Source organism: Poecilia reticulata, chromosome 11 (assembly GCF_904066995.2).
Source record: "Poecilia reticulata chromosome 11, P_reticulata-male-v2, whole genome shotgun sequence".
In the NCBI taxonomy this organism is placed as follows: Eukaryota; Metazoa; Chordata; class Actinopteri; order Cyprinodontiformes; family Poeciliidae; genus Poecilia; species Poecilia reticulata.
The window spans coordinates 24,927,905-24,942,191 of record NC_088840.1 but is presented as its reverse complement, the minus strand read 5'-3'; the positions used below and the strand labels follow the sequence as shown (position 1 = coordinate 24,942,191).

The following is a 14,287-nucleotide window of genomic DNA, read 5'->3' as shown; positions in this document are numbered from 1 at the left end:
TGCAGGTATGCCTTTTGAAAATCTGTCAAAATATGAAAAAAAATCAGCTCAATTTGTGGGACTGGAGAAATGGGAGACAAGAATTTTGAGGATTCCTGCAAAAAGCAACAAATTTGCTCATATTAAAAACTACCAATGTGAGACAATAACATGATTTTACCTTCATTAAGAGTTTTCTGAGGTTATTCACTTGTAGCGAGACAAAACATAAATGTGTCAGAACAGGACACTGATGAGTCCTGCAGACTAAAAGGCTACTTAGCAAGAAAGAAGCCAACACTCCACAAGCGGCATAAGAAGCCATGTAACAGTTTGTAAAAGCACTATTCACAAAGACCTAATGCAGATATTTATGAATAAAGCCAGAATGCTTTCCCCAAGCATATTTCTGTTAATTGCCCTAAAAATGTTCCTTATAAAGATAAAACAATTGCAATATGTTTCCACATTTTATTTATTTGCTTCCAGTGTACAATGATCAGTTCCCTGATCACTATGTTTTCTAAAGTGCAACCTGAGCCAGGGTTAAGCTACATACAGTCATAAAGCTTTTAGACCTACTGAGAGTCACCGACTCTTCACATTTCCTTTGCATATGTTAATTTAAGGGAATTCTGTCTGGAACAGTAATTATTACAAACTGTGTTAGAATACAGGTGGGACTAATGTTACAGGAGTGAAAAAAATCACATTATTTAGTAAGTAAACCTACACTGATGGATGCAATTAAAAAAACATTAACAGGTTAAATTAAGAGCAAGTAATAATGGGGTTGTCCTTTTCAACTTAAAAACTACTGAAAATATCTCACTTTTTAGACAAATAAGCATTAAATTACGTAAAAAAAAACCCCAACAAAAACAGAAAAAACAGACATTTGTTTGTGCATGAGTCAGCTTAGTTCTCTTAAAACTACAGTGTGTGACAGAATAGTGTGAAAATGATCCCAGCTTAGTGATCGTCTTTGCACTTTATGCACGTGCGTTGATGATGTCGACAAACTCCGGTTTCAGAGAGGCTCCGCCAACCAGAAAGCCGTCCACGTCGTCCTGAGATGCCAGCTCCCTGCAGTTCGCTCCGGTGACTGAACCTGGAGGACACACCCAGTAAACAGACGATTAGTGTGAGTGAAACAGTAAGAAAAAAAGCTTTGGAGGAAATAAATCTTAAACACGACTAAGAGTGCTGCATTGAAAAAAGCAAAAGACACAACAATAAAGGGAGACCTACACTTAAAGTGCAATACAAAACTTTGAAAAAATCTCCACCAGCTTCTTTATTCTTGTAATTCTTCTTTCAGGAAGACAAGTATATCTACAGCAGCTAAAAGAAATAAATGCATCACCACTAACCTCCGTAAATGATGCGCAGGGAGTCAGCCACATCATCTGATACGTTTGCTCTGAACCAAGCCCTCAGCTTTTCATGAACTTCTTGAGCCTAAGGAAGGAATACATGTTATACATCTATCAAGTAAGTAAAATTATAAAATCAGAAATCAATCTGGGAATGTTCAATAAATCTCTCAAATTCAAATATGTCAGAAAAATTAAAGAGTTCTTGGAAATAAAACTAAATCTGCATGTTCATGCAAACCAGTTTTTCTACAAGTTCGTGTTTTTATTCCTTCACATCTGTATTTACATCAGACACTTTATTCTTCTTGTTCTCTCATTTGTATTGTAAATTTTTGTGCTACTCTATATTTCTAGTATCTGGCAGCCCCTAATTATTCTACAAAAATGTTCAGTTGTCATCTAACAATCATTCACATTAGGTCACATTTCCATTCAGATCTCTACCACCCTTTACAGTTATTAGCAGCTGTGGTAAAGATGTGTAAAACGCTTAAAATAAATGTTATATGTTTATGATAATTTCACACTGAAACTTGGAGAAAAAAATAAACTTTTGTCATTAGTGAATTTATTCTGTCGGGGCAACAAAAAAAAAACAAAAACAATAATTGTTATTATGAAATCATCTGGGCCACAATTACCAAGTTTTTCCACATGAAGTTTGTCCCAAAACTGTAGATGTCCATGACTGAAATTAATTTTCACAACTTTTTTCTGAACTGGCATCACAGTTCAGACAAATAAAACATTCAGAAAACATCCAATCATATTTTTCTTGTTTGATGTTTTATTTTAGGCTTAGTTCAGTCTTTTGTGCTTTCTAAGCCTCTTGAGACAAAGCAGCCAAAGCTCCTCTGTCCCTTCTTTATAGTTACCTGCTCAGGTGTGGCTGTCTTTCCAGTGCCGATGGCCCAAACAGGTTCATACGCCAGCACCACTTTCTCCCAGTCCGTCACATTTTCTGCAACGCAACATCCCCTTAATCCATGCATTGCAAATAAAAGCTCAAAGCTGTAATTAACCCAATCTGTTCATAATCCGGCAAGCAAATACACAAAGTCTGCAAAGAAACATTTGCACACAAACAGAAAGTAAAGTTCACATAGAAACGTGTCCTTGTAGCAGTGGGAAGCTGCAGACACAGCTGTGTCTCCTAAAATTTCTGCAGCAGCAGAGTCCACTGACCTATTTACATTTTAAAGCAGTGAGCAACCTACATTCAGTACAGGAGAAAAATGCATGAGGCCGACATGTGACCAGAGAAAAGATCATTAATCAGGTTACATAATGTAGAGTAAGATACAAAAAAACTGGTTTGCAGGTTTTAGCCAATCCTTCCAATCTATTCCAACTTTATTTGTTGATCACTTCATGTAATAATTAACCTATTTAAATACAATGTTTAATCATCTGTTAGTTGGCCAATATGATTTTTAAGACAGAAAAAACAAAAGGAAAATGTAAAACTTAGACCAAAACTAAATAAAACCAGAAAGGAAATGAAATAAAAACAAAACTGAGCCGGGAAGAACCATGAAAGTTTTGTTCACCTGCAATAACCTGCGTCTGAGCGTAGATGACTTCTTCTGTGGTACCTTCCTCTCGCTCCTCCAGCTTCTCACCGATGCAGGCGATCACGCCGAGATCGCTCTCCAGAGCGTGAGCAACCTGCAGATGTCATAACTTAATAAATGGCTTACCTGCCACATCTCATGTGTTTGTAAGAAAATCCATTTTGCTTCTGTACAATGACAATATAGGCAATCTGATTCTGAAGAAATGACTTGATACCATTATCGCAGCAAAAATATTGAAATCCCAGATGTTTTTTACTAATTTACTAAGAGAAGAAAAGATTGTCAAACATTCAAATCAATAAACAGTACTGTGAAAAATTATTTACTTTTGATCGTTTCATTTTATGCTTTTTCATAGCATTAAAGAAGAAATGGGAAAAGTCTGAGGAAACAGAGTAGGTTTCTAATTAACTGAGGGTAATAAATTGAAAAGAATCATAAAAAAAAGACTTTAACTATAATATTCTATGACATAATGACGCAGACAGACATAACAGTCAGTCTGTGAAATAAACAGTCTGTAGCAGGAATAAAGTCTCACCTTTTGGCCGATTAGCTCATCACTTTCCCCGAACACATGGCGCCTCTCTGAGTGTCCGAGTATCACCCAGTCTGCCCCGCAGTCCTTTATCATGGCCGGGCTGGAGGGAGGCAGAGGGGGGGAGACATGGTGGGGAGCAGGCCACCTCTTAAAGAGCTGCACTACAACAGATTGTATTTATTTTAACAAAGTATGATTTTACTACAGCGTTGGGAAATGTTGAAATCTGTTTTTCATTTTCTAAAACACATTTCCAAAGAGTTTTCCTCCTCCAACACAGATCTGAACATATGACATATGGGAAGACTTTAGGGTTTTTCCGACCCTTAGTTGATAAAAAAAAAGAACCACTTATATGAAACAAAGTCAGTCAGAACCGTGTTCGTTTTTTATTTTACTATTTTGTCTCTCAGTGGCTGACACACCTGATCTCTCCTGTAAATGCTCCTTTAGCCACCTTGTAGCAGTTCTGGGCTGAGACCCCGATTCCAGGATCCAGAAGGGACCGAGCAAAGTCCAGGTAGACGGAAGGAGCAGCACACACCACCTCTGAAAACAATACAGAAGATTTATCTGTCAGTTTAGTGTTGCCTCTTCATCTCTGTAAGAGCAGTTTCAAAGGAATGTAATTTTATAAGGATCATAACTGCTAAAATCTGCTTGATGATGTATCAAAACTAGACATTATTTTTTATTATTTTTGAATTATTCACACTTTTCAATCCTGGATTCTTTACGCGTTTACTCAAAATCTTTCATATGTTTTTTAATCTATTACTGGTAAACCCTAGGGAAAATAATAAACTTTATATTTAATGCACTTTGAAAAAACCCGCCACCAAGATTAGATTAGTAAGTAAGATAACTTTAATTTATATATCATCTTACATGCACCCAAAATGTAGCTCGAAGAATTTAAGTTAAATGATATTGATCATTATCTGTGAAAGTAAACGCATAGAGAGGAAGGAAACTGTTCGGTGCACTAAAAAATTTCAGTTGGTTCTTGCTTTTAGAAATTTGAAATATGCAAAGGGGTGAAATAACTATTCAGGATTTTCTGTTAAGAAATTGCAGGTGCTCTTTTTGCAATTAATAGGTTTTTTACATTAAACGTACGCTTTTAAAAATGTTACTATAATAATTATCAAGCCTAGCAACAAGACCCTTGCAATCAAAACAAAACAAAAAAAATAATTATATATATATATATATATATATATATATATATATATATATATATATATATATATATATATATATATATATATATATATATATATATATTATTTTTGTACTTTTAGGAAACAAATCATATTTAAATAAAAAAAAATATGATTCAAATATGATTTGTTTCCTAAAAGTACAAAAACAATAAGATTTTATTCTGTGCTCAATTTTAACTCATTGTCTGAAAGAAACTGTAGGTAGAAAACATTCTCAAGAGAAGCGCAAATAACTGAGTAAATGTACTCAGTTACTTTCCAATACTTAAAGACAAAAACGTCAGAGGACTTTTTGCAAGTCATCCTGATCACATGACTCCACCTCGAGCTCCATCTATATTTATTTAACACTTTTATTTAGAAAACACAGCTAATCACGGATAATTACATGGGAGGGTTGCATCTAACCCCGCAGCCGCTCATCAGTCAGGATTACCGGTCTGATCGTCCAGGCTGGCGGTGTTCAGGATGGTGATCAGCTGTTCCAGACTCTCCTTATTTCCGTTCATCTTCCAGTTTCCCCCGACGAAGAACCTCCGCGCCATGGCCGGTTGCTGGTGGCTGATACCCGGTGAGAGAGGAGATGAAGGCCCCGGTGTTCAGTTCAGGCTGGTGTGCAGTTCAAGAGCTGTTGGAAATATCAGTACCAAACATTACTTGCGAAAATCCGTCTTCTTCTGAGTTGGGATTAAAAGACCGGGGTGGAGCAAGTTTTATGGGTGGTTATAGCGCCTCCTGCTGTGCGAACAAAAAACAGCCTTTAAAATGTTACATTTTTTAATTGCTGTTGTAAAAATTGTCTACTACACCAAGCATTTATTTCACACTAAAAAAACTGAGACCATTAGGCTGAGTGCTCTATTTTAGAATAATGATGTACATTTGTAATCTGAATTTTTAAGACTGATTCATTCATTTCTCCAAGTATCTATACATTGAAAGGCATGTGAACACATTAATTAATACATTGTTGAAAATTTTAGCTGAAATGAAAATAAAGCACTTTTTTATTAATAGAAAGCACATTATAATGAGATAAGAAAACACAAACAAGTCTATAACCTTACATCTTCAAAAGCCTTACAATGAGACACAGAAACACTTTATGCTGGTTGGTGACAGTAAATATAAGCAGCTTCCTTCCCACAGCTGAGATCAACTAGCAAAATTGAGAAACTTCTTCTAATGCCACAAGAGGACATTAAAATGAAGCATGTGGGAATCGGACATACAACTGTAAAGCCTTCATTGTCTATACTTATAGACTTGAAGGGTTGCAAAGAACCCTGGTGCCTCTATCTCCAGCAGCCATTGGGCGATAGAGGACAAACAACACACACACATGCAAAGGCCAGTTGGAGAAATCAATTAACCCAACAATGTGAGTGGAGGAAACTAAAGTACCCAGAGAGATCAGCAAAAAAGGAAGTTGTTGGAAATTTTGTTTTGCCAAAATTCTACATATAGTGAATTTTTTAGAGTTCAAGTCTAAAGGTTGTTCTGTTAACAGATTCTCCCAGATGAGTTGTGGATCTCTGCAGCTCCTCCAAAGTTACCAGGCAGCTTTTGGCTGCTTGTCTGATTAATGTAAGTGCTTGCACTTGATTTAGTTTAAAATCATTAGGTCAAAGGAGGCTGATTAAAAATGCAGACCACAATTCCCAAGTTCTTCTGGTGAAAACTTTGAAAAACTCTGGTTCTCCATTTCTATTTCAGTTAGATGCCGCCATGCGTTGCCTTGACATAATGAAGATGTCAAACACATTCAAGTTTCTGGTTCTGATGTGGAAAAAGTTCACTGTTAGAAAGCGCTGCAGCTACCTTTGGGAACAGAGACAAAAAAACACAAACTCCAACATAACGTTAATGCAGAACTATTTATTAGAAAGATTTTCAGGAAACATTTTTGCCTTTTGTACATTAGAGTTGAACACTTGTGCAATAACTACAGAATGCAGCTGGGCTGAGGGGGATGAAATTAAGCTTATATGTTTTTACAGAATGTTTTTCTGATTAGACAGCCGCCCTGCAGCCCAGTCTACCAGCCTGCTTCCAGACTGAAACTTTCTTTTTTTGGGGTTCTTCACATCCCCTTGGTGTAACTCCACCTTGTGTTAAACTCTGTCTGTTCTTAGGAGGCGAGCAATGATGACTTTTTGCGATATATTTACACTTGGTGTGTGTATTGTCTGACAAAAAAAGTAAAGAAAAAGAAAGAAAAAAAAACACTGTACATCAACTTCAGTCTAACTGTTGCACTATCAGGTATAAATTAATTTATACCTGATCTATGGAAGTTCAGGGCTCTTTTACAACTCAATGAGCTCGAGAAAAAAAAAATTTTATTCTATAACTTTGTCTTCAGTGCTTATGCCTTTGATCTCCTTTTATTGACAAAAACTTCTATGTGTTTCTGTTCCAGAGCTTTTTTTTTTCCTGCTCTGGCAACATTTAGATTAATTGTGCTATTTTTAAAAACGTGTTTCGTTATTTAAAATGACAACACTGAAGTTCTTCTGCACATTCAGCAGGATGCATCGCGCATTGTTTCCCTGGTGCCATTTACACAATGAGGCTCATTCACAACCACTCATGTTTTTCATACATTATTAAGGAAGAAGAGAGGAAGATAAGAAGAGGAGGCCTTTTATTATTCATGCATCCTCCTTGTTTTTTACACAATGTCTCCTCTTTCCTTCATTTCTTTATTCTTTCCTCCTCATTTCTGCTCCTCCTCTTTTCTTCCCGAGATGTTTTCCTCCCACTGAAGTGCCTCAGTTCCACAGTTTGAGGAAGCTGTCCCAGGATCCTGTGCAGACACCCATTCCATCAACCGGGACTCCGGTGCAACTCACCCTGTTGTCATGGCCAGAGAGCACACCTGCAGGACAGGGGGTGAATTGCAAGTAAATAGATGATAAACAGAGTAATAATCCTGCACTTGCCTTCTTGTTTGCGTACATTTGAGCCAACACATCCATGAAGCCATGATCATAGAAAAACTAAAGAGCTCTCACCAACTTTCTCGCCCTTCAGTGAGTCCCAGATGTGACAGTTGAAGTCGTCATAGCCTGCAAAGATAAGGCGGCCGGAGTTGGAGAGGGCCAGAGATGTGACGCCGGCGTTCAGGCTGGTGTCCGTGTAGTCCAACACCTCCTGGTCGGAGCGCAGGTCATACATCTTGCAGGAGCAGTCATCAGAGCCTGTGATGATGGCATTCCCACTGGGGAAGAACTGAAAGTGGAAGAAAAAAAGTGAAAGTGTTTGAGGAAAAGATGGCGAAGATTAGTGTAATATGGAACTGCAAAGAAAAGTTTGTGAAGGATTTTGTCACATTTAAGTGTTTTAGATTGGAGAATGATAACCAGAGGATAAACAAAATGCAACTTTCTAAACCAGCAGGGCCTTGAGTGTAAAACTAAAGGCTATCTTAGACCCAGTGGTGCCCAAAGTCGGTCCTTGAGGGCCGGCATCCTGCACGTTTTAGTTCTCTCCCTGGTTTAACGCACCTGGATCCAGTGATCCAGGTGCGTCTTAGGCCTTCTAATGTTTTCATTAGAAGGCCTAAGAAAACATTGACATGCTGAAAAGGTCGTTATTACCACCAGGGAGAGAATAAAACATGCAGGATTTAGAAAAAGCGTTTTTGCACAAGGATTATATGTTTTTTTCGCTATCTTAAAATAGTGTATTTTGCAAAACTGCAATGGAAACACTTTTTTCGCATCACACAAGTCATGTGATTCATAACCAGCTGTTACTAATAGTGGAAAAAAAGATGACAGGAAGTAGCAGAAGGATGATGGAGTGGCATAACAAACACCAGGATGTTTTTTGGCAGAAGTGAGACAGGCCTTTGTCAACTCACTGAAACCATGACACTTTCAAGACTGACTTGTTTTTTCCTGTGTTCTTGAATTTGTTTAGGTCTGGTGATTATACGTAGTTTTTGTTTTGTGATCTTTAAACATACTTCACATTGTCCTACAGACTCTATTAAAGTGATTTCTTGATTCTTGTAAAACAAACCATCCAACAATCCTCACAGCAATGGCGTTGATGTCACTGGTGTGTCCGGAGAAGGTCTGCTTGCAGGTTCCTTCCCTCAGGTCCCACAGCTTGGCCAGAGAGTCGCAGGCTCCTGAGATGAACATGTTCATGTCCGGAGACAGGGCCAGCGACATGCAGTCGCCGATGTGGTTGGTGTAGACCGTTTTCTGCTTGCCCGTCTCCAGGTCCCACAGGCAGCTAGGAAAAGTTAAGAAGGATGGCGTGTTGGTGGCATTTTGAATCTAATTATTAGGTTATTTGTTAAATGTGAGCACAAATTATATGTGATGCAGTAAAACCATACAAGCAGTCAGAAACAACACATTGGCAGGACACACAATTAATTACAAGAATTATACGCCTTGCCAATGGCACAGCAACATGCTTGAAAATTAATATAGAAAATAAAATAATCGAAATAAATCCATTGATATAAAGTATCAATATAATATATTGTGAAATGAATGTAATATTAAGAGGGTACATAGAATAAGATAAAAAAAACATTTATATAATTTACATAACTTTTTCTATACTGCAGAAGGAATTAATTAAAACCGGCTAAATATGGAAAGCAGAAATTGCAGGTTGCAATTGTTTGCTATTAAGTACATACTTATTTCAGTTATTAGATCTATGTCAAAGTTGAAGAAAGTACAAAAATGAAAGTAAATTATTTAAAACCCACATCGATTGCAAAATGTTTAATTTTCAAGTATGTAAAAAAAATCCATAAAAGTCAAATTGTTGTCATTGTGAATGTTTACAAAAATGAACTAATGGAGATTTAATTTTGTTTTAAACATGAATCAAGTCTGAATTTATAAAGTGTTACAGAGACATATAACCTTAGTTTCCTATTTTTTTGTCATGTGAACCTAAATTGTCCAGTTTAAACTTGTTGCAGGCCCAATTATTTGTTTATTTAACTTTTTTAAAGACTAAAATATCAATCAAAATTATATTGCAACTTTTAATCTGCCCAATAACAAAGTAAACATTCAATATCTTAATGAAATCAAGAAAGTATTCAAATGTTATTTTAATTTTCTTCCCCACTTGTCCAGGGAAAGCGAGTTTCATCATTCTTGATATACAGTTGTGAGCCGCACAAAATCCATCCACAAATGGCTCCTGGATGGATACATGAGTTTTTAACAGTAAGAAACTCACCAGGTGGTGTCACCAGAAGCTGTCAGGATCTCAGAATCACTAAGGAAACGGCAGCAAGACAAGTAACCTGTGTGAGAGACACAATTTTTATTTAAAGTGGCTTACATTAAAGTTTTTAAGGTAGCAGACATGGCTTGTCCTCACCTGTGTGTGCATCCAGCTCCCTGAGGGTCTTGGGACTGGCAGCCTTAATGTTATAGACTGTGCAGATGTTATCCAGACCACCGCTGGCCACCAGGTTACCAGAAGGAGCGAAGGCGACACTCATCACCCAAGCAGACTTCAGGGGGACAGCAACCAACTGAGGAGAGAAATTCAGGATAGTTGTTGAGTTCATTCAGACTTTCATTCATTCAGGTTTTAGTCACCAGCACCACTTAATCAAACTTATTGTTTAGGTGGTTTATGTCCCTTGTCTGCCAATATGCCCTCCATTCAAACTCACAGAACAGTAGTCAGAATTTCTGCAAGCATGCAAGCATGACATATATATAACACACACACACACACACGCACACACACACACACACACACACACACACACACACACACACACACACACACACACACACACACACACATATATATATATATATATATATATATATATATATATATATATATATATATATATATAAAATGTGTGTGTATATATATATATATATATATATATATATATATATATATATATATATATATATATATATATATATATATATATACACACACATTTTTATTTATTTATACCAAACCACTGTTCATAAGGATTTGAAACAAGCAATTAAGTAATAAGTCATTAGGCAACATAGTTCACGCTTGATGAAATACTGGCTGTGATCCTACCTTGTTTCCAGTGTGCGTGTCCCAGATTAGAAGCTTGCCATCCTGTGATGCACTGACCATTTGTCTTAGAGAGGAACACAATATCACTGTAAATACAGCTGGTTTTTAGATTAGAAAAAAAAATATTGCAGTTAAAAGCTTGCACCCAGAAATTGTTGTTTTCTATCTTCTTGTGACCCTGAGATAATTAATGGGTGGATGGATGTGTTTTTACCAGAGCATGTGGGATCTGACTAGAGTCAAAATGTTTTGAAAATATTTTTTTCAAAAAATATTTATTTCTCAACAATGTTCAATGTGGTTTATGAATTTGAAAGCTTTGAAATAAGTTATAAATCTTTGCAATAAGAAACGTTATATCCAGTTCAATAGAAAAAATGTAAAACTGATCATCTTAAAGAGCAGTTTGTGTTTAGAGACTACTTTTTTTTTTTACTGTTTAACCCACCGGTTATATTTAAAAAAAATTTTTTATGTAAGGCGTTTGAAGACAGTGATGAGACATAAAAAATAGAGCTTAAAGCTCGTTATAAAATACAATCTTGTTTTTCCTTGTTCTTCTTTTACAGAGAAAATAAATCAAGATGTTTTTGTTTAAGATGATGATGTTCCACCTGAGTTACTGAAGTAAGTTACAGAAACAAGATTTATTCAAATTAATAAATATACTTTCTCTGGGGGGAAACGATTAGTTTAGCTCAAATCATAGTTTTGGCTATGATTTGAGCTAAACAAATAAATCAAACATTATGAAAAACAGACGCAATATTCAATAAAAAATTATAATTTCCCATCCTCTAACCTTGAATCTTCTGACCAGTGCATGGCATAGATCTTTGCCAGGTGGCCCTTGAGTGTCTTCCGGAGCTTCAGCTGGACCCGGCCCACAGGGGCCACGCCATTAGCTGATGCTGTCATGGTGGTGTCGTTCGCGGCCTTACGCGCCGCCTAGTGGCCACATGAGGGAATACATATGTTAGAAAGAACACGTTTGAAGAAATCTTAGTGGATAAACGATGTAATGAAAGTCAGACCAGATGAAAATACCCTGATAAAGATATTGCTTCCTGTCTGAAGGTTTTAAGGAGTTTCTACAGGAAGCAGTTTGTGTCATTCAGGAAATGCTCACCTCAATCTGAGCACGGAGGCCATCACACTCCTTTTTCAGTGCATCCATTTCAGCTTTCTCAGCTGCCATAATGACAGTCGCCGGAGGATGTTACCGATGGAAGATGACACAATCACTCTGTGGCAAAATGGAGTACAAGAAGGAACAGTAAGGCAAAGAGGAAATTACACACAAAATATAAATTAATTACTTCATGCATAGAGCTTGATATATCAATCTTATTTTACTGAGCTAGATAAACTTCCTTTCAGCTGACACAGCAATAAATTATGTTAACATCTTCTGACATTTCTCTGGATGAGTGAGTGACCTTGATTTATCCATCTAGAGCGGTTGGTTTCTGCTACACCGTCAAATCACAAACATCTGATTCTGCTGATGCAATCCAAAACTGATGTTATAATCCTGACAGGTCAAATAATGGTAAGTAGGATAAAATAGGGAGGTATGAAAAAGAGGAGAAAGTAAATATTTTATAAAACGTAGAATAAAGTGAAAGGAAAACGGTGTCAACCTTTTAACTGCAGGATTCTGAGTCCTGTTTTGTGCTCATCTGTGATACACAACATTTGAAAAAGCTGTTTACCTGCTGTTTGAAGACATTAGTAATAATCATAAATATAAGGTATTCATTCAGTCACTTCTGTCCTTGTCTGACAACATATGAAGGGTTAAATGTCAAAGAAGAATCAAAAATTCCCAAAAGCCTTGCGTGCAGAAGTGTACAGTATAACTAATACTCTGTAATGGGATACTGACGTCTGACAAATTTAATGCCAAGAACCTGCTTAGACCCTACTGAGGCCAACATTCAAGCCTAAAATTAAACACATTCGCAGGATTTTTACATGATTTATATCTTTTTTTTTTTTTTACAAAGTATCTGGTTCACTTTTTGTAATAAAAAATGACATTTCAGGAACTTAGGATGCAAAAACACAACTTGCATACTGAGTTGTGCAACACAACTTGCACAACTCATAGCAAACAGAACAGCGAGAAATTGTAAAGTGTCAGCAGAAATATGAACTTGTTGCATAGGGAAAAAATCCAGAGTGTTGCCCTCCTGACCACAGAATCTTGTGCATGATAAAACATGACTATCATGGAGATGAAATGGATTGCTGGCCTGTCTACTGCACATGTGGAAGACTGAACCTGTGACAGGATGAAGGTCAGAAGATGGGAAGACAGGAAGTGGAATAGTTCTGTTGTTGAGGGGGTTTCTGAGGTGGGTTTGCTGCACAGGTTTAAATCCTGGAGATCTCAGAGGAGGCTTTACGGCCAAATCTCCTCTCATCCGATTACTACTCTTTACCTCGGGATCAGGGAAAGAGCGAGGTGATGTGGAAGATGATGAAGAAAGAAATTGTTCTTTTGGAGTCAAAACCATAACCAGCACACACAGGTAGAGTGTCTTAGATCCAGCACATAAAACATCTAATGTGAGTTCTATGTTTTTTGGTTAAAAACAGATCATCAAAACAGAAACTCTCTTCATAAGAAAAAGTCTTGCAGAAGAAATCTTAGAGGCAGGAATCAGTTTTAGGGTTGGTTACATCTTTTTCAACTGAGACTTAAGATCTTCTTTGGGTGCTTGTTTTTAATCCAAGCTGTCAAGAATAAGGTCTTACAATGAGCTTATTATCTAGTGCTAGCTTGAAGCTATTGGAGTGGTTGCTTGGATAAAGACAAAAACCTTTAGCGGCTTCTTGAGAATTGTGGATGAATTAGATTCCTGAAATCAGTGAAACAAAATTACAAAATGGAGATGCAAAAAAAGATCCGTGGTTTGCCTGCATTTCCATGGTGAAGCAATGATGTTTTTCAAACTTAAAAATCTTCCTTTAACAGTAGTGGAATCACCTGCCCAGAAACAGTTAAGCAGAAACTCACCTTTTTCACTCACAGTTAGGACCTTGTCTCCTGCAACCGGGCAGCTGCTGGTCCTAGTCCGGCTCTGTGGTCCCTATGAGTTTAGATTCCACAGTCCCAGGTTCGCCGGCTCCTCTGATGCTCTACCCAATGCAGACTGCTGATCTAGCTTCACCTGCAAAAAAACTCTCTCTTTCTCCTGCCCTTCCTCCACTGTGAAGAACAGATGAGGATTGGAAGGGATGAAGGAGATAAGGGATGAAGGGATAAAGCACAAAGATGGAAACACAGAGGGAAGGAGCGAGACTGAGAGAAACAGGGGGAGGGAACGTGGCAGAGCGCAACAGGTAAACTGATTGGAAGAAAAAAAAAAGAGGTTATGAGGTCAAATGACAAAAGCAGGTGAGGAACCAAAGGAAGGCAGGAAGCTAAGTAAAAAACGTAGATGGAAACCTGAGGGATTCGAGATTTGCAAAGAAATGACGGTATTTATTTTTCTTTCCCCAAACACACAA

General features: G+C 37.2%; 2 protein-coding genes across 3 annotated transcripts; both read right to left on the bottom strand.

Moving 5' to 3' along the window:
* Positions 1–436: 436 nt before the first annotated feature.
* Positions 437–5,384, bottom strand: LOC103472835 (triosephosphate isomerase). The gene is made up of 7 exons (XM_008422673.3): positions 5,139–5,384; positions 3,902–4,025; positions 3,477–3,576; positions 2,909–3,026; positions 2,234–2,319; positions 1,353–1,440; positions 437–1,090 (listed from the first exon to the last, which is right to left on the bottom strand). Exons 1-7 carry the CDS (start codon positions 5,245–5,247, stop codon positions 972–974), a joined length of 744 nt encoding a protein of 247 aa, XP_008420895.2. The 5' UTR covers positions 5,248–5,384; the 3' UTR covers positions 437–971.
* Positions 5,385–6,560: 1,176 nt separating this feature from the next.
* On the bottom strand, positions 6,561–14,063 carry gnb3b (guanine nucleotide binding protein (G protein), beta polypeptide 3b). Of its 2 annotated transcripts, none has more exons than XM_008422672.3 (9): positions 13,807–14,063; positions 11,898–12,014; positions 11,571–11,716; positions 10,769–10,832; positions 10,070–10,226; positions 9,926–9,992; positions 8,749–8,950; positions 7,720–7,936; positions 6,561–7,583 (listed from the first exon to the last, which is right to left on the bottom strand). In XM_008422672.3, exons 2-9 carry the CDS (start codon positions 11,964–11,966, stop codon positions 7,477–7,479), a joined length of 1,029 nt encoding a protein of 342 aa, XP_008420894.1. In that variant the 5' UTR covers positions 11,967–12,014; positions 13,807–14,063; the 3' UTR covers positions 6,561–7,476. The 2 variants fall into 2 exon arrangements, with proteins under 2 accessions (XP_008420894.1, XP_008420893.1); XM_008422671.3 differs by having other exon boundaries at positions 13,794–14,062.
* Between the last annotated feature and the right edge of the window lie 224 nt (positions 14,064–14,287).